This window comes from Clytia hemisphaerica, unplaced genomic scaffold (genome assembly GCF_902728285.1).
Source record: "Clytia hemisphaerica strain Z4C2 unplaced genomic scaffold, Clytia hemisphaerica genome assembly, whole genome shotgun sequence".
NCBI lineage: Eukaryota > Metazoa > Cnidaria > Hydrozoa > Leptothecata > Clytiidae > Clytia > Clytia hemisphaerica.
Window position 1 is genome coordinate 850223 of NW_027104293.1, and position 24350 is coordinate 874572.

The 24350-nt window shown below is 35.4% G+C and overlaps 2 protein-coding genes across 2 annotated transcripts; one reads left to right on the top strand and one right to left on the bottom strand.

Moving 5' to 3' along the window:
• Positions 1–643: 643 nt before the first annotated feature.
• On the top strand, positions 644–6971 carry LOC136817180 (cell adhesion molecule-related/down-regulated by oncogenes-like). The gene is made up of 6 exons (XM_067073515.1): positions 644–710; positions 1083–1427; positions 2462–2761; positions 3958–4284; positions 5194–5490; positions 6553–6971. The coding sequence occupies exons 1-6, from the start codon at positions 644–646 to the stop codon at positions 6792–6794; spliced, it is 1578 nt and encodes a 525-aa protein (XP_066929616.1). The 3' UTR covers positions 6795–6971.
• A 7152-nt stretch (positions 6972–14123) lies between these two features.
• Positions 14124–24142, bottom strand: LOC136817161 (uncharacterized). Its single transcript, XM_067073500.1, has 2 exons — positions 23844–24142; positions 14124–16675 (listed from the first exon to the last, which is right to left on the bottom strand). Exon 2 carries the CDS (start codon positions 16664–16666, stop codon positions 14267–14269), a length of 2400 nt encoding a protein of 799 aa, XP_066929601.1. The 5' UTR covers positions 16667–16675; positions 23844–24142; the 3' UTR covers positions 14124–14266.
• Positions 24143–24350: the final 208 nt, after the last annotated feature.

Genomic DNA, 24350 nt, shown 5'->3' on the forward strand with positions numbered 1-24350 from the left:
GTTTTGGTTGTTTACCCAACGAACAGGTCATTGTTGATTTAACGTAAGGTTTAGGAAGCTGACAAAAATAAAAAGCAAGTCCGACTTTTTTTGTCTTTCAGAGTGTTATTATCAAGTTACGTTTACAAAAAAGTCACAACGGTAGAAAACTTAATCATTTGAGCTTATTGATTTTGTAAACAAAGTCATAGATTCATTGTCAATTCAAATGAAAATATCATCGCGAGTAGAATTTCTTACTCGATTCATTTTGATCAAGTTTCAAACGGTGGAGTAGTGTCAAAAAATATATGAGTGATCGATAAGGATTTCTTGAGATTCGAGTGTAAAGCAGATAGGCGCGTGTACTCAATACACGTAATTTTCAAACCTCATTGACTTTATTGATATATCGTGTTCGGTTGTATAATTTCATAGTTGGTCAAGTAGTTTTTATAAACGCTTTTAACACTATATAAGACTTGGTAACGTGTACTTTATTGAGAAAATTCGTTTGTCTAATGGATTACTAACACAAGCTCGTAAACTTTCCTCCTTGATGTCTGTAACAATCTAAGTACTGCTACAAATTTTTGACTTGATTACGTTATCGTTTATCAAGATAAAGATTTCAAACATCAAGAATATTTTGGCTTTCGAAAATATGGATATTTCTATTAGAAGTTACTTTTTGTTAACGATCTGTTGCATTTCGCTGATTTCAGGATCCAGTAAGTATCATTTTGTTCATGAATTTAATTTAAATTTTTAAGATTAAATATAAATGCTAATATGAAAGAAGCTTTCCAATGGAAAAATCTGGAAATATCTTTAAAAATGCAATAATACTGTAAAACAGATGATTCTAAAATTATAGTATCTTTCCGAATTTTATTTCTCGTTTTTTGGGGGCCTTTATTCGTTATTCGTTATTCGTTATTCGTTACTCCACACTTCTTCTCCATAAGAAAGATACCCTGAAATTGATCACTACTTGGAAACTAATGACCTCTCAGACCTAGACCGAAGGATGACTGACGATGGTGAAAAAAGTTCTCATCTCTCTGTAAAAGCTTTTAAAAATCATATATTGTTCTTCATAGGACAACACAAAGTCAAAGTTTATGGCAAAGAAGGTGTACCGCTGACATTGCAATGCAAGAATAATACCGCGGGTCGATTCCAATCAGTAATATGGACAACAAACGCATATTCAAACTACAAATACACAGCATTCAGTTACAATCATCTTGGAGAAATGAAAATTCATAAAAACTTTCGCAATAGGATTCACAGAGCTAGTGGTACCTCTATCCAGTTATTGAACAGCAAATTGACCGATACTGGGAATTGGGAATGCGATATCATTTTCACGTATAGGAAAGGAAATGAAATCAAAGAACGAAAACGAGTCAAGACATTAGCTAATTATGATGTCATCATTGTCAGTAAGTTCAATTTAAGTCCAGTCCACCGGTCAATATTTAATTCTCATAGTTCTTATATGACTAGCATACAGCACCCGAGTATCAATCTATTGAAGCAAGGTCGGCATTCATAATTTTGTGAAGGGACAAAAACTTAAAATAAGAACAACCGAAGCACAGCTAAAAATTACTGCTCCTTATAGAAATTCCTTAGTTTTTTTGTTTGTCACATATTTTTTTTTTAACTTCCAAACAATTTATTGGAGGATTTTACGACAACAATTTTGTGTTTTCATTTCGTTGAGTGGTAATTCTGTTTCCTGGACGAAAAATATTTCTGCTTGTTTGTAGCAATATTTTGACAGAAGACACCTTTTTACCACATACCATCAAAATCATCTTTTGAACGTACAAAATACGTCTCGGGCAACTATTTCTATATCTGGTAGAAGAGCACTTAGCACATTAATGACACTCGACATTCATCAAAGGGTTCTTTATTAGCGAATATCGCGAACTTTGATAACGGTTATATCTTAAATCCTACTTACGATTTCATCCAAAAAATACACATTACTGTAAAGCTAGCTTTTCATGCTATTCTTTTTATACGTCACATATTCACATTTAAAAGAGCATCTACAAATGCAAGGAGACTTATCTTGAAGAAAAAGTCACGTCTTTGTAAAAAGCCCTTCTATATTCCCACTGTCATAGCGAGTACTTGTGTTTTTCTGCAACGCAGCCGGTTTTTTATTTTTGTAGACCCTTACTGAGAACGACAGTGAATCAGTACTTTTGCCGTCCTTGATTTTGCGGGCCAAAGCTGCGATTTGTTCAAAACCGTCTAAGTCACTTCGCCTTATCTTCAGATACATAACTTCACTAGAAGACATTAGCGTAACGTACAATGCAGTCTTTCTTCCAATAAGAGTCAGTAAATTTTGACTCAGTCTTCCCTGTTCTATTTTTTTCTAATTTTTTTAAGTTTTTCCAATGAATAAATTGTTCATATTTCTATTTTTATCTTCTACCCGTTAAATTCTACTTTTCAGGTCCACCAACAATCAAGCATGTGTACCCACTCTCAGTCTCTGCACCACTAACATACAAAAAAGAAGCAATCTGTGAAGCCTACAGTCCGAACCCTTTTACTTTAACATGGATCAAAATCCACGGCAATTTCACCAAAGACACTGTCATGGATATTCAGGAGAACTTTGCAAATAACCAATACAAGAAGAGGAATATCATAACATTTAATAGTTTGTCTGTAAATGATATCGGACAGTATCTATGTGTTGCAAAAAATATTGCCGGACAGGTGTCAAGAGAAGTGGAGGTCAATGTTGAAGGTAAGAGTATTTCCAGTTTCAACTCGAAATTAAATTTTCAACCTTTTCAACTGACAAATTCGAATCTTCATGGATAGTCTATTTCTCAGTGCAAGGCTAAGATCAGCTTTAGGTGAAATTTCTGGTAGCAAAATAACTTCAAAAAAGGGAACGTGTTTATCCATGGCTGTAATCTTAAATTGATTTGCGATATTTACAAATTTTCCTATTAATACACCCCTTTCTCACAGACCCGTGGAGGTAAAAGTAACGGACTGAAACTCGATTGGGATTGTTATTCCCATATTTTTTATGGCTGAGGATTTAAATTCTTTTGTTTTCAAGTCAGAAAACTCAGTGGGGATTAGAAAAAAAGCATAATTTTTTGAAGTGAAGATTGGTTTATTTGATTATTTTCAGTGGCGACAAAAATGGGACGATAATTTTCCACCCGGGGACGATATTTTTCCAGTGGGAAGGGTTCCCAGTGGGTCTGTGAGAAGGGGATGTTTTAAATGGCTTCTTTTGATAAAATTATATTTTTCTTTGCTTTCAAAAGGTTTGCACGCGACAAACCTCGTGTCAGATGCCACAAATGGCCTCCCTAAACTTGTTTTGAAAGTCATTTTGTCACAGAAACAATAACAAAGATGCTTTAAAGAAAATACCTACAAAAAGCATTGCTAAAATTCAGAAAACAGAAATTTCCTTGCCTTGAGACATACCCTGAATTTGCGATGGACAAATTACTCAAAAGCTGATCCCAAGCTGATGTACGAGATTTTAATTTATTTCTGATAAAATTCCCTTGAGAACGGACCGAGTCCGAAACATGTCGGGAAAAATCAAAATATAGTAGCCGCATTCTTTTTCACCGTTCAACAATTTATTTCTGATATATTTCTGGCTTATTCCAAATTTTTTCTTGATTTGTGATTCATTTTGATTGATTTTTGATTCGTGAAAAAGGTGTTCGAGATTTATACTTTGTGATTTACGAAGGAGGTAAATTCCAGGTGAAATTCCATCCTATCGGAAAACGATACTGAATTTCAATACCGACCAGAAACAGGTTTTAAGAACTCCAAGTGTATATTTGATTTCTAAATCGACATTGATAAGACTAGATTATGCTCTTTAACTCTTGCTTCAAGACTTCTTCTAATAGCATATTACTAATATCAGTGATCAAAAAGATTTTGAAATTTCCTTTTCAGCAAAACCAATGATGCTTGTACCCAAACCTCGAGTCCATGTCAACATTGGACAAAGCGTTGAGCTGAAATGCGTTGCTATGGGTTACCCTAAAGTCTCCTTCGAATGGTTATTTACTCACAACTACGAACAAATCCAACTCATCCCCACTACGAAGAAGGGTGATTTTTCTGTTTCCCGAACACGTTTTCAATACTATGATGGCAAAGAACGCTCCACCTCGGTGTTGAGAATTGAAAATGTTACTCCAAAGCATTGGGGAACGTATCGATGTCAAGCAGAAAATAAGATTGGTTATGCAGAAGCTAAATTCACTATCGAAGGCCATAGTAAGTTGGTTTTCGTTTCCAAAACTATGTCTAAAATCATTTAAAGTCGCTTTTTTATAGAATCTTCGATTCTCGATTTTGTCAACTTTGTTCTTTTTTTAAAAATGTACACGAGAAGGAAGTATTCTAGCTGCATACTTAAATTTAACATAATTTTGGAGGATCTCGACAAGCAATACAATGATAGTAGATACACCAGATCGATTGCCTGTCAAAAACTGTTTTCGAATCTTGACAGTTCTGAAGCAACTGTATCCTGTAAATTGTTTATTCGACGTTTCGTCACGACATTTATAGTATATGTATTCAAGAGAGTTTTTTTTACAAATTGACCTTTTCAACTGATTATGACACTTCATTGATAAACACCATCCTATTATGTCCCCCAGTGTTGTAATCCTACGCAACTTCGTGAATAACCAGCTATTCGTTCATCAGAAAAAGAAAAAAGAACAGCGGCTGCTAAGATAAAATCAATCCAGGCTACTTTAGAACTTTTGACAAGCTGAGTTCCAAGCTACGCGTTTTTTATAAGATCGTCCATCCTTCGAACGTGTAGTCGGTTTTAATTTTTGCCCAATTTTTGCTTGGTAAAGATAAGCTATAAAATGTCATTGAAACTTGAGATATGTTTTCACCCGCGCGACCTTTTTGAGTTGTTTATGAGGAGTGAAAGAAATGAAAGATGATTCCAACGCTAACATTTACAATGGTACAATTTGATACCAAACGAGACTAAAACCTCTTAACTTAAATATGAAGACCGTTTATTTTTATATGATAGCTTTGCTAAATTTTACATTACAACCAACAGGAAGGGATTTGAAATTTAAGATAAAAAGAAGAATCATATTTCATAGGATTTCTCCAGGATCAACTAAACCGATAACATCACATCTTTATTTTTAGGTATCCCAGATGCTCCAGCCCTCCTCAATACAGAAGATATCGGTAAACATCACATCACGTTGTTATGGTTACTAGACAAAGCTAACGGTCAAATCAAGTCCATTTTTATCGAGAAACGACAAATCGGTCAAAAAGAATGGGACCGAGTGGAGGTACACAAAGCCATTACCAAATACACTTTCAGTAATCTAGATGAAGATACGTTGTTTGAATTTCGGCTAAGAGCAACGAACGTGGTCGGAACAAGCGCGTACAGTGAAATACAAAAACTGAGAACTAATAAAACTCCTATCGTTGGTAAGTTATCTAATACCCCATACACAACTTCAATTTCGGCTTCAAACCAGAGTATCTTGATTTTTGGGCTATTTTGAGGCCTCAAAACCTTACTCAGTTGATTAACAAAACAAAAATGCGAACCTTTAAAATGCACTACTGTTTCCCAGCTACAGGAGAAATCTGTTAGCTGTTAAGAAATAAGGTGGACTTGGAGAGAATATATACAGATCTTAAGATTTACGACGTAGTGTTTAGCGGTCGTAGCATGAAGGTAGAGCATCCAGCTATGGCGCGCAAGGTTGTGGGTCCGATCCCCAGCCGGGTCATACCAAAGATTCCTAAAATGGTACTTGATGCCTCTCTGCTTGATACTCAGCAACTAAAGAGACGGATCAAGGGTAAGTGGAGAAATTCAGGGAAAGGAGTGGTGCCCTCCCCTACCTTTGGGTAAACAGCTAGAGCTCGGGTAAATTAATGCGTGTCCAAATTTTCGTTATTTTTCCGGAGGCAGTTCCACCCCTCCTAGCATAATAAATTATACCTTTAAAGAAGCGCATTACGATGTAGAACATTAAAATCGGTGTTACTTAAATTTAGTTTTTGCCAATTTTGCGAAAAATCTGACGTCAGCAAAACTTGATTTTTAAATAACTCCAATTTGGCTAATGGTATGAACATGAAATCTAGAGCAAAGTTGCACATCATTAAAAGTATCATTTTTAAACAAAAGTTTTTTGAAATTTTGCTGATGTCAGCACTTTATTGCAAATTTTCGTATTTTGCTGATTTCTGCTGACGTCAGCAAAATTTGACAAAAAGGATTATGCAAAAATGTTTTTATTAATGATATGCAACTTTGGTCCAAATTTCATGTTTATACCATTAGCCAAACTAGAGTTATTTAAAAAACAAATTTTGCTGACGTTCCCTCCTTTCCACGCATTAATTTACCCAAGAGAAAAGGAAGCCTTTGGGTCGCCCTCGACTGTGGTCATAGGCTAAAAAAAAGATTACGGCTGTTTAAAATCATTTTTCGTTTTTATGAATCATGTGATAATAATTGTTTTCATTCTTTTTCAGCCAAAAGCAGTAAGAAAGATACACCAAAAGAAGAATCAAAAACAAAGAACATTATTTTTGGTCTTGACATTATTGCATTGACAGCCATTGGTGGCGGAATACTCATCCTGATTACGTGCGTCTGTGCAGTGGGAATCATTGTAGTGCAACGGAAGAAATTTCGTTCTCAGAAAAAGAGAAAAAGTACTGAAAAGAAAACACTAATTCAAATGAACAGACCGGCAAGTAGAACATCGGTATGAAGGAAAGGGAGTATGAGATATCAAATGGGTGTCGACGGAGGAAGGTTCGACGATGGCTTGACCTTGGTTGAAATAAAAGGTCTGTGATAAACGTCCGTGGTCCGTGAAATATATCTTTATGTATGGCGTAATTTTCAAGGTGGCTCATATCGGAGGTTCAGGTTACTTAACAAAAGAGAAAACCCAGTTTTGCATCGACTTTAAATGAGTGCTGATATGTCCAACTTTTAGAAAAAAGCAAAAAGATTGGTCAATTAGACCTTCTTTGTCCTTTTCTTGGCTAAAATGTAAAGAAAAAACTTTAAACGTGATTTTCTCCATTTAATTTTTAGAAAGTCTGCAGAAAATAACCCAAGAACGGTTTGAGTTTTTCACTTGAAATTTTCAGGGAATGTTTATATTAGAATTTTGCATGTTCCCTATAAATTTCTTTAAGACAGCAAAATAATTGAGCTCAATGTGACGATTTGAAGTTTCTCCAAGTTTTGCCAAATTAATAACTGCGTACTTAAAATAGCATAGCTCAACAAAAAATAGTCCAAACTCTTAGAAATTTATAGGGAACATGGAAAATTCTATATAAAATGCACCTGCAAAATTTGAAAACATTCTGATCAAAATTGCGTCCTCCATTTACTGCAGAATGGAGCCCTCTAAATGGCTAATAAATCATGCTCAAAATGAGGAAAATTAGGGAAATTGAAATTTTTTTTTTAAAAAATTTATTTTTACCTCAAATACTTTCATGTGACCAAATATCAAGTTTATTGGACCAATATTGAGCATTTTAGCATTTCCAGTGGGAAACCACCTTGAGGAGTTAAGGTGGTAGTTAACTGAGAAATGGAAAATCATCGAAAAAATTGTCGAATTTTGGTTTTTGGAAGTTTCGAGATCCTTAGGCCTTTCTGAACATCTCCTGAAAATTTCAGAGCGATATCTTTATCATTCAGGCCGCAGTGAGCATTTTTATCCTGCTGGGTGCTTGAAAAATCACCCTAGCAACAGAAAAAATCCCGTTGCTAAGGACTTATTTCTTCAATCTTGGCCGGAACATAGCAATGTGATACGCCAAAAAGAAAGCTCTTTTTACGCCCTTTTCGAGCGTCAAAATGTTTTTTCCCGTGGCATTACGTCATCCTTAAAATTAAAGATGGTAGCCTCAGTAGTGCAATATATCAAAACAAACCGAAAAACAGAGCTGTAAGCATGATTCTACAGAATATTTGGCAAGTTTCTGCAAGTTTTAGATCGAAACTTAATCTCTTTGATGGAAATGTTTCATTTAAATGAATAATAGACTCTAAGGAAGCTAGAAAGTTGCTGTACATTGGTTATGTTGTAGGATTTCTGCGAAAAACTTTCAATTTGTCGCCATTTTGTTTTGGGCATCAACATCGCGCTTTTAGTGACTGACATTATGTTTTGTAGTGAAGTTAAATGTAAATGAGATATTTCCAAGCACAACATGATGTAACAAAGATGGAAATGTGCTTTTTAATGAACTGGAAGTAACTTCTCGAGACACGCATTGGGCCATTCCAGTTTTTATTCGTTACCCCCCAATGGACGACATGGAATTTCCGTAGCAAATTGCTTTCAAAAAAGTCCGGAATTTCCGTAACAAATTTATAAAATACCTATCAAAACAGTGGAATTCCGTTACCTTAACCTAAAAAAATCATGGAATTCCAATACTTTAATGCAAAATTAAGTAAAATTCATGGAATTCCGATACTTTCTCTTTAAAGTTTGCCTGGAATTCCGTGCCAAAATTTATTTAAAAAATTGATGTCATCCATTAGGGGGTAATTTTTTTTTTCTGGAATGGCCCATTGTCATCTGACACTTGACCACTCAAACCGCTTTCGGTGTCAAGTCCGCTCATTGTCAATTCAAGTCTATATGGATAAAAATATGCATCAGAAAAGTTTTATACCTACAGAGAGTCACCCTGGACTATTAATGAACATTTGGTCACATTTTTCTGGCAGTTTCCACCCAAATTTGATGTTTTCGCAAGATCACCACAAACTTTGCTATTAATTATTATGTTTACGTGACTTAAGCGCAACATGTTTTTGTTGATTTTTGGATAATTTATCAATTTTTATGAAATTCTTATCTTTGATTTATGAAACCTGTATGGTTTGATGACTATTCAGTGAAGAAATTTTTTAAAAAGAGCTTTCAAGCTTAAAATGATACGCATTTTTGTCTTTTTCCTTGATTTTCTCAAAACGCGTTTCCGGGGGTTTGCTAACGCCTATGCAGGTTTTTCTCGGGATTGACAAGTGCTAGCTCCATGAAATTTTCAGGGGTTGTTTCTTGTACCATTTGGCAGAGGACAAGTGAAGAAAAAATTCAAAAAAATCTGTCATTGGTTCTAAATCTCAAAAATTACGTTTTTTAGGTTCCAGACCCCCTGGAAAAGAATTTAAATTTTTTTTTTCACTTATCCTCTGCCTTTGATGAATACCAACCACCATACCAAAAATCTTTTGCTAAAACGTTTTAGAAGTCTTTAAAAACCTGTATGGAGAAAATTATAGTACGTAACCCCCTAGTCAGTATCACCCCCGTCTGTGCTATTTTTAGAATTTTTTTTTCATATTTTTCATTGTTAATAGTTTTACTACCATTGTGGAAAGTTTCATTGACATATCTTAGATATTTCAAAAGTTATTACAAAAAAAGTAAAAAAATGACTTTTTCCATTTCTCAGTTAACTACCACCTTAAGTGGCAATTTATTTAGATAATTCTTTATATTTTCAGTTTAATATTGACAAATTCAAGTTAGTCATATAATGAGGTGTGTTCAGAAAAAAGCATGAGAGAATAAAGAAATCCTTGACACAAGATTTTTGTCTCCCAGAGATATCAACGGTATGAGGTTTTACAACTTTCTTTTTTCCTGGACACACTGTATTTTGTAAATATCTTTTGTACATTTTTCATAGCAATTCAATTTATCTTTATTCAGATAACGAACATTTACTAACATAAAAAAGGCACCAAAAACTAAGAATTAATAAAAAGCAAACTAAGCGACTAGGCTACGAGTTTGGTCAAAACAGTGTCAATACAGGAACTTTAGGCTATTTATCTCGCCAATGTGGAATAGCCTGAGCTGAGCTGAGCTGACACTTTTTATAACAACGTTAGGCGATTATTGTATATTTTACATTACGTTATAGTAAGCAATAAACATAAACTTTAGAATACATACATGTTCATGTAAATGATGTAGAATTGTTTTAACCATGTCCCTGAGATAAAGGTTCATCTAACATTCTACTTAAACCAACCCAATTACCAATTTGTTACAAGTTTTTGTTATCCAATTAATCGCTTCAGCTTGAGCTAAACGTTAAGTAAGCCTTTCTTCTGATAAACAATATGCAGTTGACACTCTCTAACTCGATTTCAGGATTTTTGTCAAATAAGGGAGCGTATAGAATAGTAGAGCGTCGTTTATAAGAGTTTCTTGTTGACAAAGACTTTCAATATTATCGAATAATGGAGCGTATCGAATAGTAGGATGTCGAATTAGAGAGCGTCAACTGTATACAAGTCCAGAGACAAAAGAAAGTTTTAAAATATGATAGGTTCCTGGTATTCTTTGTATCGGGTGAAAAAAATGCACCGAACTTTAAGTAACAATGAAGTTTTGTCTCATTTTTCAAAAGCAAAGACCTTCTTTGCATTTTTCTCGACAGCTTTCATTCGAATTTTGCGGAACTCGCGTGCGTTATTTTCATCAGCATGGAAGACAATGAGATAGACTTGCGAACAATAGTGAATGACCACATCCACGAAGGAGAGCAACATCATGACCATACAATTGACCATTGAGATATTTATGTGATTCTTTTGACCGGCTGAGATTGGGAAATAAACCAATAGAATGACAGCGATTGTGAAACAGGAATACAAATATCGATTGCTTTCGTTGAACATTTTCGGTAGATTTCGTGCTCGAAAAGCCTGGACACCACTTGTCAAGATCACCATGAGTAAGATAACAATGGTAGCTTTAAAGTGCGGCAGATTGGTGCAGTAAATCTCCTTCAACTTTTCGTCCTCATGGAGCTGTTGTTTAACGGAAGGGTAGCCGTAGAAAAGACTGAGAAGCTGTGTGATAAGTGTGTACACGACCACCAAGACAAACCAGATGAAAATATTAATAGTTTTGGTGATACGGACTTGGCGCCGGGAGATCCGGATTCTTGCATGGAAGATGTATAAGATAAGTTGAGTTTTGGACAAACAGATGACGTAACATGTCAACAGACAAATACCAGGGATGAAATATTGCGCATGACAAATGGTGGGTGTTGGTTTTTGTAAGTAGATAACGAATAGAGATATCAACAAGAAGGAGTAAGATCCTAAACAGATAACTGATGATCCGAAAGACGTTGCCCTGACAACCGGTGTATTGCGACGTATCACGAAACACAGTAGCGTTAACAACGATGTTACGGAGCAAACAAACTATGTCTGAAAACGAAATCAAGATGGTACCAAAGCTACGACCAGGTGTATTGTAAATATCCATGTAAGGATCAAAACACATTGTTTGTTTGGTGTTCGGGATGAGATAACCTTCGCATAATGCGCATGCGTTACTGCCGTAAGTACTTTTGGCTGATTTGGGTGGGCAAGGCAAACATCTCCAATCAAAGTGTAATGAACTGGGGAGTGTCCCGTTGAATTCCATTTTATGAGGTTCGAACCCTGGTGGACATGTTTTGACGGATGCTGGTCGTTTGACACGTGGTGATACTTCGTCTAAATAAATTTGTGGGGTGTCTGAGGAACGATACGGTAAGCCATAAGTAAATACTTCAACAACGGTTGAATGTGAGAGAAACATAAGCAGATCATAGAATTCCCTTGTCGAAGTACAAAGTCTTTTAAAAGGCTGTGACCACCAGAGAGGAAGGATCGTCGATTCAAGGAGCTCAATTTGTAAAGAGCTGTTTGGACCAAGTAAATGAGGGTTGTTCAGATCAATGACATCAGAACCTGAGTTCAACCACGGGTCTTTTAAAATTTCATTCAAATCGGAGAATTGAACTGAATGTGTTATAGAAGAGTAAGGGAACATCTGATTTAACTTTTGGTAGGCGAACAATCGATGGAAACGAATCAAATGGGTTGACCTGGAGATGAAATATTTGTTCAAGGAGCTTAACGTTAAGGGTGATTCAAGGTACCAGAACCAAGCACGGTTAGGATTAGATTGCGAATGCTTCACAAAGATTGACCAAGAGTCTATATCTGACCAACCTAACACCATACTGATATCATTATCATCCATGAAATGGATCAAATCCAGCATTTTTTCCACCACAAGATCTAAAAGATCGTATTGGAAAAGACAAAATCGTGGATAGGATTTTAGAATGTCCCAATACATCTTTCGATGATATAAAGTCAGTAATGGATTGTTGCTTGGTAACCTGAGAAGAAGAATCTTTGAGACTTGCAATTGAAGAATATCTCTTAAGACTTTGTCACTGTCCATGTCTAAGATAGATTCATCGTTTGAATGCCTTCGTAGCCCTGAAGACATGTCAAATTTATCCGTGGTATAAGGGAAATAGCCTATCATTTCCATGGAGAGAGTATTTTTGGTAAGAGTGGTGAATCGTGATGGCAGATAGGAAATAACACTGATAATATTTGGCAGACTACAAAAGGGTGAACATTTTGGGTTCGATTCATATTTTGTACTGGTGGGTCTGGTAACTGGAGTATTGAATCTTTGGCCGAGGTGAATATGCACCAGGATGGAGAGTAATCTTTCGTACTGATCTTCGATGTTATAAGATGCGAAGCCGATAGTGACACACGTTTGTGTTGCGAAGACCATTTGGCGCCCGATGAAGTAACGAAGCTTCAAATGCATCCGTTTGATTTCCAACGGCACATGTGTCGAATTGAAGGAGACGAGTAACACAACATTGTAGTTACCAAGGGATTCGATAGAATTAGTTACCCTGGTAACTCGTCCAAATAAACAATTAAAAATGGTGATAAGGATTAGGACCTTTGTAATGAGCATACTGTCTATGTGCCTTTGCCAATCCAATGTAAAGTAATTGGAAGATGATGCAAGCCTGAAAAATAGGTGATTCAATCTGTCTGTATTTAATCCTTATTCCAAATTTTTATTATTTTAACTGGCTAAAAAACTCTTACCAGGTCACTGACGCAGAGATGCTCATAAATTTGAGTAGATTTTAAGATGTTGATTAGAATCTAAATTGAGCGCATTTTCTTAATCATCAAATTTGTACATGGGTTTTCAGGTTAAAAATTGACGAAAAGTAAATTAAGTGCAGAGATCAAGGTCGTACTTACCAAGTTAGAATACAAAATCATCACACTCATCAAACATCTCAAAATGAAAATAGAATTCAAATGTTGCAAAGTAACCTCCCTTTCTTGAGAGAAATTAATCCTGCGTTGGATTTCAAAGAGTCTTTGTTTTCGGTGAACTAGAAAATTTGCTTCTTAAGCTTAGATTTTAAAAGAAACCTTTGAAGCCAGATTTTCGAAAGATTTATCTGTAAATTTAGGATTCACAGCAAGAGTTAACCCTCTACTAATTTCTAAAAGGTGGGAAAGTGCTCCAAGCTAATTGGTCAGATAAGCATCAGGAAGGTAATTGGTACTTTAAATACTTTTTTTTTCAACTATTGTGAAATGTTGAAAAGAAAAATACTTACAAAAGAAAAATAAATGAAAAATAAATTTTAATGGGATAAATTAACATAAATTATCTTTTTTTGACGTCACTCGAGGTAAAGATAGAAAAGGGGGTAATACCTAAACAGAGTTTTTAATTTCTAGAAATAAAACTTTTCAAAAGTTCGATGTTATTTCACATTCTAATACAACTTTTAGAAGCAGGCTGAAACCTCAACTGAAAGCTTTATGCAAAGGTTATTTAGAGTCAGGCGGGGGCAAAATAGGCGTGTCAACATCTTAATAAATACCCTACTAGTACTTGTTTGTGTGAGATTTTAGACGGTCTTTATATTATCTAACTTTGTATCTTTAAATAAAATAAAATTGGATGGAAAATAAAAACATCTACCCACACGTACACAAGAGAGCTTTTATTAATAGGTATTTAACGATTTTAAATACTCAATTGATCGAGATTTCAAATGGAATACCTTTACCTTTTAAATTAAAGTAAGCTAGACTTATTTTGAACTAGTTTTTAAAAGCAGTCAATCCAGTCATCTTTGGAAAAGATATCAAAATAAGTGTAAATATTTTTTCGACTGAGATTAAAAAAAAACACCCACATACACCATAATTAATAGTTAGATACTCAATTAAGCAAACTAATTTTTATGGTTTACGAAAAATGAAACTTAATAAAAAATATTACGTATGTAAAAAAACTAAAACTTCGAGTTCTCTTTTTTGGTGACAGTTTTCGTTAAATCAAGCACTTAAGTTGCTTGAATTACTATCGGCCCTCATATGTTCATACTGTTGAGGATTTTCAAAATAAGCTTCGATCCTTGCAATCTCAACTTTCTTTAATGTCACTTTATCCTGCTCCAAAGTTGTCAGTAATTTGTTTTGAATCATATCTAACAACAGAGCACCATCAATAAGATTATCTGAACAAAAAATTGCAAACATTGGTAGTTTTAGTTTAATAAGTTGCGCTTCGACTTCATTAATCGACCATTCTTTGAAGTTCATATTCTCGTGTCCTGAATTAAGAATCGTCGGTCTCCAGCCACGAACATATTTGTAAAGTTTTCGAGCCTCAAAAGGAGTAAGTCCCATTTCTCCGTGAAATTCTGTGAATTTTTCAACAAGCATATAACCTGTGACCATCTCATCCTCAAACGTTTGCACATGTCTCTCAAGTTTTAATTGAGTCAATAATTCCTTCACATCGTCGATAGTAAATTCTTTGATAGAGTTCATGCTTTCTACTTCAGCAGCAAAGATTGGATTGCCTTTAACCTCATTTTTGACGTCAGCATAAATGACAGATTCATAGATATGGCTTCTGAAAGCGGTGTTTCGTCTTGTGTTCTGTGTTATTTGCTCAAGATCTGGAAATTGATTGGTTTCGTCGAGTTGGTTGAAACTTGACCTTTGTTGACCTGGTATTGCGTAGAGGTTCTCAGGAATACCATGCCCTTTTTGATGTTTGAAATTGAAAGGGTATGAAATGTTGAGGTCGGATCCAGAGAGGGATAATTGTGAAAGTGATTTGCGTTTTTCCATAGCACTGTGTGAACGTGTTCGATTCTCTTGTTGTGGTTGAGGTTGTGGCGAAGAGGTTTGAAATCTTTTGAGCATCTCACCAAGGCTTCTGTTATCACTAGGTGAGTCCACTCCTGAATCTAATCCTTCAAACGAAGACGAGGGCGGATAAAATGAGGGCGGAGAGGCGGAATGGGTGCGTTGAGTGGGGCGTTCGGCTTGAAGTGGGACGCGGATCGGTAAAGAGGGACTTCGTTGATATTGAAAGATTTCTTGATCTTTGACGTGCTTAAGTTTACCGTGTGGTGATTTCTCGTTGAAAGGTTTCTCGTAGAGATTATCTTCTTTCAGCTCGTTATAAAACATACTGTGTGGATGATCCATATCTAACGATTTCGGTCTCGGCAATCTTCTTCTCGGAGGTTTGATGGGTACTCCGTCAACTTTATTCTTGGCAAATTCCTGTCTGAGCTGCTCTAGCTTCCAAGTATCGATATCGTAGATTGGGTTAGTGTCAGCCTTCTTAACAGTTCTTTGAGTAGGGCGCGGTGCGTCTGAGCTGCTCCTTGGAGCGAGGGCTTGTTGTTTGGTTGGAGATGGAACATTCTTGGGAGGAGGTATGGTTTGCGGTTTCTCGATACCGGGAATTCGGAGATCTTCTTTGGATGGCGAAGAGCGAATGAAATTTTTGAGTCCTCTGCGAAGTGATTCTCGGACGCCTGGTTTGTTTTCGTTGGCCAGGTTTAGCTTATTCGGACGCTGTAAATCAGTCCAGTATGGATTCTTAATGATCAGATTACCATAGAAACGTGGTAAATAATTGTCATAGCTCATTGCGATCTTGACTTGTTTCAGATTCTCCAGGTAAGATTCAGTATTGTAGCGCCCAAATTGTTCGACATATTCTGGTGGCTTCTTGCCGGTTCGCCGGAACGTGATACGTCGATCAAGTGGGAACGTCTCGTATCTGAGTTCCATCGAATTATTGATATCAGTAACTGTGTAAGCGACTTCGTATTTACCGACTGATTCGACGGAAAAGTTTGGATACATCATTTTATTGGAGGTAGGATCATCCAATCGAATCATCTGTTCAGATTCAAAATGCTCCAAAAAGTCATGGAATCTTTTCTTGTTTCCATTAATCTTGACCAGGACGAAGAGTTTGGAATTCAACAAGACTTCTACATTCAGGAAAAACTTATCTTCAGATTTGGTCTGTAAAACGATGGTCTTTTCATCAAAATAGCTAGTGAATTTGAACACTTCCAAAGGACCAAAGGTATTCAAGTTGTCTTTATAAAAGCTCTTAGTTTGAACATAACTAACATTGCCTATCATCTCCTCCAGTTCTTGGGTGGTCCGCGGGTAAAACTCCTCTACATAATGTATTGGAGAATGTAAAACCATATCTTTGGCGATCTTGAAAGTTTTCCCATCAGCGTCCTTACATGTCACAAGATCAACGTGAGCCCGATCCAAGACAGTTAAGATTTGGTCTTCCTCCAGAACGGTTCGCTCACCCAGGACGCAACTTTTTGTCGCTTGAAGAACGATGGGTAATTTTTGATTGTTGATTGCATTATGGAATGATAATTCTTCACTTGGTGCTGTCATTGTTTTGCTCTGAAAAAAAATGAAAAATAATAATGAAAAATAATTGAGACAGCTTAAGACTAGATTATTGATTTTTGACGTTTTTATTACTGATTAGAAGCTAGTATAATAGCTCGGCAGATTGAAACTACTAATAAATTACAGAAATAGTCTCGCAAGGATCTTTGTGACTAAATAAGATTTCCTTGCAATATTTTTTCCATCAATTGTCAACCTGCACCAACGAATATCAAAATCGAAATGCGACAATACGAAGGATGTTGCTTAACTAAGCATTATCAATATCAATCCTCTTTGCAAAGTGACTAAGCAAATTTAAGTCTATTATAGCATCCTAAAGTCTGTTTTTAAATAGGGTATTAAAATCAAAAGAAGTATTGACAAGATAGAATAGTAAATGAGAAAAGAGCACGAGAATATTCTTAAAACACCATCAGTTTGTCAACTATGCTTCAGATAAACGGAAAATAAAGACGTTTCATATTTTGCCTTACACGCTTTTCTATAAGAAACAGTAGATTTTGGATCAGGCTGGGCACTGTTCTTAATTCTTTGAAATTTAAATGATACTATGAAATGTTCTTAAATCGCTTAGTTTCTTTACTTAAACTGAAAATGGGTTTAAAATCTCTTAAAAATCGGTTAAAATCAGTAATTCCTTAGTAATTTCTGAAATCTGAGGCTAAAATTGTTCTTAATTTAATCTTAGGTTTTAGCAAATTTTTAGCTTCGTGCTTTTATATAAAATTTTTCTTATAAAAAGATATCGTGTATAAGAAACGAAAACAAGACAAAATGATTCTGCAAGCTCCACGGTGAAGTCCCTTTCAGGTCAATAGACCTTTGTTTGTAAACCAGACCTTCAGCAATTAGTCACTCTCTCTCTCATCCAATTATATAATTCGAATCTAAAGTCATAAAACCAATTACGTAATGGGTTAAACTAATGCAATAAAGATGATTATCCAAAGGGTTTTCAAGTTCAAAGAAAGCTCATTTTGGTCTGGTTAACTGGTCGATTTTTTCGACCTTTATATGAAACAATCTCGTTAACTTTACAACATTTTACGAAATTTACCATAAGGGCAAACCGCTAATCTTACTACTCCTACTGTTCCAACCTTTTCATAGCAACTTTGGAAAATGGACAGTTGCGACAGAAATTCAAGACCAACTTCAATCTTTAAAGCGCCACTATATTGTTGTTAGTCGTAAAAGAAATAGTTTAGCCTATGACTTAGGGTTTGGTTAACCAGACTAACAATCTATTCCCCTCACCCCCCCCCCTCCCAAAAAAAAGAGATAAGTGAAAATTGGGGTACCGTAATTAGTGTCAAACGTAACTAAGTTTCAAGGTTAAGTTTCCTTAATGAATACTTTTTTATATGAATACTTTTTACTTTTAACTCTTTACACAAGACAAGAAACGCGATTGATTGCGTGCAATTTACAAGGCGTGTGAATTTATTTAAAATCAAACTCCTCAGTAAAGGAAGGAAGCCTAAGCGCTTATGCTATGTCAAGCAGTGCATAGAATGTTCAAAGAGATTCATTCAATTTGTTCAATGAAAGGTCGGCGTATTACTTTCAGCCATAAACAAAATAAAAAGCAGGGTATAGCATGAGACGGATGTAGTGCTGGTTTTCGAATTTCAATTTTGATTCATACTTTCACTTTTATTTAATTTGAAGGTTTGATGAAATTGAAGGATGAATCTCGCCCCTCTGACGAATAAATTGTACCATATTTCACTTTTAATGGTGATATTCCGATGATGAGTTGACGGCAGCCCGCGCTAAAGCTCTAAAAGAGGGGGCCAATTTCCCATCGGAGAGGAATGAAAGTTGTTCTTTGTGCTACATTCTCAGTCGGGTTCAAATACTTTTGCGCGTAAACCTGAAACTATTTCGGTTGGACCCGCCAATCCCCGAAAACAAGTGCTAGGGTCCAGGCCTCCCGCTGCAAAATCCTTTTCAAGTTCACAATGTCTTGCAAAGTTACGTAATCTTAACCTTAATGTTGAAACTTTTACCGACCTTTAGAGCTTTAGCATGTCGGTTGAAAATTTCTGTACCTGGGTGCCAGATAAAAGTTAAACTTTCTATACAAACTAACTATAACTAATTATCCACGATGATTTTAAAGAACTTTAGCTTCGATTTACCTGCTTCGTTTTCATGTTGAATCTTATGCAACACCCCTTCATCAAATACCGTCTATGGTTTCAGATTTGAATACGAATTACTCTAGCAAACTCTATGCTTGAGTATTGTCACCTTAAAGTTACCACGAAAAACAGAACTAATCTCTTCTAAAAGTTTCAGTCTCACAGCATTCTTTATAAGAATAGAAAACAGAGAAGTTTCCCATCCCACAACAACTTAGATTTAAAAACCCAGATATGGGTCACGACTATTAGGTCTCTACCTAATATAGGGGTGCGAATCACCGTTTACCGAAATTCTCATTAGCAAAAGACAAATCGTCATTACTTAACAAAAACTTGTGACACGAGGTGATTAATATTGAACAAGAACAGAGGATTTCAAACACGAACCCAGTCCCTTAGTTCACTTTTTCACGATTCTGATAACGCTCATGAAAGGTTGTAGCACGATCATCAGTGAAATAAAAAAAGTTGGTTCAAATGGCTCTGTGTACGAGATTGAGGAAATTTTGTGAAACTTCAAACTTCGAATAAGATGGTCTACTCAAAACAACATCTCTAACCAAATAATGCTTCCAAACAGTTTTGAATGTTTCATAACAAAATACAAGGGAGATTATTCATGACGAGCATGACAAAAGGTCATAGTAAGAATATTAATTTACATAATTCATCAAAATTATCTCCACCTGGCCTCGCTTTCAAACAGAACACAGTATGTAGAGACAAATATTTTCTTCCTACCAGAGTGGATGTTTATTATTAGCTTAACAAGAGGTAGGGGACACGCGAAACGCGAAGAAGCCTTGAGATTTTTACAAGATACTTCACTAATTGGTCATTTAAAGTGATAGAGATGACGCGTTCTTTAGAAAAAGTAATAAGATTCTTTTATTACATCTTAACGACCAACCAAATCAAATAAGAGCTTGTAAAAACTCCAGCTTTGTCCCGAGCTTTTGTGTCTATAATGAAAATCATAATCAACAAAATTCAAAGCCTGTACCAAACTACTCTTCCTTAGTAGCCATGACTGAGTGTCTGTCAAGATCTTCTACAGGCTAGCTTTTTATGCACAGGTCACCTGATGAGAAAAAAAGAAAAATGAAAGAGATAAACACTATTTTGAAGACTTCTTAGCCAATAAGAATGTTTTGAGAACAATGGATTAATAGTCAAAACGCCAGTTGGGTTCAAAGGTTGATCGACTTTGAGATATTAGGGAATATTGCAAAAACAGTTGACTGTCTGGAATAAACTCTTTGTTTTGCTACACATTCGCACATTGCCGTATAAGCTGGTCTTAAGGCGATCGATAATGTTTTGACCACCTGGCTAAAAACCAAAGATTGATAGGCTCTAGCTTAGGTAATACAAAAAGAAAACCCGATGCGCAAAGATTAAACAGTAGCTTCGATTCTCTTCGTTACACTTAATTGAAATATGGTACACAAATTCAAACCTTCAACCTTCTTGACAAATTTATTGAATGATTATGCTTACCCTTAAGCTTCTTCTAATACAGGAACTAAATGTTGATCTTGCGTCCGTACCATTTCTATATCTACTATAACCCATATTACGTTAACTTTAACTTCAGAGGGTCTTGATAACACTGCTCATCTCTTTCAAACGTTTATTGACTGATAATAGGAACTCAAATTTTAAAGTTTTGGCTTGAAATGAAAAAATGAGCGCGAATTTCTAAAAGGAGATATTGAAGATAAGGATTAATGGAGATAGGAAAGGGTCATTCATAATTCACTTCAAACGTATAATTAAGCCATCAATTAAATCACTTTTTATGAATGACGTCATCAACTCTGACGTTGATACGTGCACACTGGGAATAGTGGTATATTATATGGATGCCAAAATACTCAACTGTGCATGAATCATGACGCGCCTCAAAGTATATATCAATATAGCAAGTTGAAATTAATTGTTGGCAAAACTCAGCGAACATTTTAACAGAGCCCATTATAAATTGATAACTCCTTTCCTAATCTCATCATTCTTTCAAGTGTTTCTCCCCCAGAAACAACAACCTGTCGTCATTGAGAGTATTATCCTGTTCATATGAAACCATTCTAAATTACGCATCGACTTGAGAAAATCGGCCAATAATAAACCTATACCGCTTGAGATAATTAATTTTACAGACAATTTGTAAAACACTCAACCTGACATACGTATGCGTGTTTCAAATTTCCCAAAAACGACTCTTTCGAGACTGACTGAGCTAAGTTTTATTTTTATAACATTTTCTTTCGGCTGCCGTAATGAATAACCCATTTAAAAAGTGAAAAGATAGATTTTTGGTTTCCAACGAACCGAAACTCTTCCTATTGAAACAATTTCTATTGTTTTCGTCAAAGCTTGTGTAAAAGTAGCACATTTTACAAGATTCTAATACACCTTTTTGACCGTAGCCGCCAATTGTCGGGGCCAGTCTTTTTTTCGCACCTGAAGACAAAAGAAAAAAGTGTAAAAAAAGGATTGAATCGAGTTTAGGGTGGTAAAACGGAAAAAAAAATGCCCACGCAGCAATGGCCGAAAAGGTGGATTGAGTAATTTCTTCTGTATCTTTAAGAGAATCGCATACACGTTTTTTTTTTATAAGAACAAACTATATAAGAACATAAGGCTTCGAGGCCCAAAAAATTTAAGAACATTCTAAGAATATTCTAAGGCTTTGGAGACTTAAAAACATGCATTTTCTTAAAAAATTACATCAAATGCTCAAAAAATGCTGAAAATAAGAACATTTTAAGAACATTTTTAGGCTTCAAATCCTAAAAACTAAGAACATCCGAAGGCTTCGAAAATTTTTGACGTTCTTATAAAAAAAACGTGTAAGCATGATGCGCATATGAGATGAAAAATGTGTTGCTATTATAGTTTTCGCTAAGTTTTCGCTCACTACGGAAAACCCTTCCATTCTCCCAAGGCCAGTATGATCTATAATACACAGAGCCCAACAAGTCCACGAAGTACTCAATCAAAAGTTAGAAAAGAAAATCAAAATCAAAATGGAAAGATTGAGAGCACTAGATTAATTTGAGTTCATATTCTAACGGGAGCATCCCACTCGATTTTAAAAGAGAAACTTGATTTAGACAGTGATAAAACCACAGGATTAGAGAGAAAACCCACTCTGAGGGAAGTTCAAGAAAGATAAGAAGTTTTACGGTTTTTCTCGACATTATCATGTTATCGCAAATAACGTTTTTTGTTAATTGGTCTTAAGAGCGCTCATTCATGAGTAATTCAGTGACTAATTTTAAGTGGGAGTTCAGTAGCAATAGAGGCTGTAAATGAGCATACAAAATGATCGAAAAAATATAGTGAGTAACTTTAAGAACTGTATGCATTTGATAAAGTAAGCAATATACTCTGTTAGACCATATTAGGTAAAAGTAAAGAAATGTTTTCTAGATTTCACTTTCCAAAAGCTTTTGAATGTTGCTTGTCGATGCTAGCTCCTTGGTTATTCAAATCAATTCATCTGCATTTTGAGTTAACCTCAAAGAAAGTCAATATTGCAAAATTTACTGGATCAACTCCTTCAAGACATTCTTAAAACGAAAATTCAATTTCGATCTATTTGTCCAAATAACCTTCAAAACAAGAAAATCCGGTTCTAAGCAACTAAGCTACTGAACCTAAGCATGCAGTTTTTAGAGCATCTTAACCTGCAAATTACCAATTATCTCGCAGCAATGCTCAAATTCTCCACAAAATGTCATAATTTTGATTGAGATACTGTATACTTGAAAAGATTTTCTTCTGGGCCAAATTATTCTCAGGAAAAAATTAAAGACGAAAAACAAAATCCTGTTCATTCTTGACGTTTCGATACTTCTTGTATCATGATCAAGTTTTTTGCTTGTAAGCTGACTATTTGTTTGTGATCATGATACAGTTTGTTTGATACTTTCTGTGAGTGAACCCTTGTTGACAGAACCCTTCAAGACTAAAAAAACTCAAAAGAAACAACCAAAATATGCACATAATCAAGTAGCAGAGACTGCCAAAACTTTCTAAAACAACACTAAAATGCCGGGCACGCATGCAAGCAAGCAGTCAGCCATTTTGTTTTTACAATATTTTGGTGTTCTTCGTTCTTCAGAAAAATCTCTTTTGAAGACTCAATAATTCACACGAATTAATTATTTGGGCACTCTAATGTGGCGGATGATCGTATATAAAAACCTGCGAAAACAATGTGAACTCCCAGGGAGGGCACTTAGGCAAAAAGGATACGGAGACGTGCCGCTAGTCTGGGTTCCTTTTTTAGGCTCTGAAGATATCTGTCAGGGTCCCAAATATACTAATTTTCAAGATGTGTATCTGACAGGGTTGACTTTTGGTAATTTTTGACATTAGTCATTTTGGCCGCTTTTTAGGGTCAAGATGGGAAAGTTTTTTTGATTTTTCTTTCTGACAAGGTCCCAAATTAGCCAAATATTCATGTCTGACAGGGTCCATTTTTCATACTCCAGCAGCATGTCCCCGTTGGCAGTCAAGATCATTGCCACCGGCGGGGTAGACTCTTTTTTTATGAGAATGGTGTTTTCAATTTCGTTATGGATATTCTTATTTTTTCGTGTGAAATGATCCTAAACTATTCTTGCAAACCTGAGGTCAGATTGTGATTGTTTTCTGCCCCTCACGCTGAAGCTCTAAAGGGATGGGTGAAAACAAAACAATCTGACGAATATGCAATTTCAAATTTGTAAGGGCCGCGCTCATCTAAAAGGACTGTGAATGACAACAAAAGTTGCGTGATTGTGTTAAAAACTAGGGCACCGGATCAGAAGAATTTAGTTTTTGACTTTCCGGCACACAACAAGATTCTCGTTGTAGAATTTTGACCATTGTGACTAGCTGTTATAAGGTAACTGTATCAGACTGTTCTATGTAACTGTATTTTGAGGTAATTTTTCTACAATTTTGAGTCTGGATACCCAGACTAATGTTTTATGCAAACTAAATTAAAATCTTACCTTTTATCTAATGGACCAATAATTGATGATAATATTATAATGTTAATTCAACAAACCCAATGCCAGTGTTAATTCAAAAACCATAGCTGAAAAACTCTTTAATATGAATAAAGGCTCAATAAACAAGTCACGCAGAAGGAAAGCCAGTGCGTGACTTTTTTCACGATAAGAAAAACAATTTTCACATTTTGCACACCATTTGATATTATTTCATAACATTTGATGTCAAGCTAAAGTTAAAAGTATTTTGTCATCATGCCAAATTTCTCCTTCAAAATGCAGCTGGATTTTCTTATTGTTTTGACAAAGCTATTAATTCTATTTCTCTTGCTTTGTGGGGCTAGCAACAAAGGTAATCAAAAGGTTGAAAGAGAAATAGTAAACGAGAGAAAGGTATAAAAGATAATTAATAGAGATTTGTGATGATTTTTATTATAAAGGTATTATGTCATCTCTCACTAAAGGTACATCTACATTGCAGCTTTTCAAGACTGTACTGTAGGACAG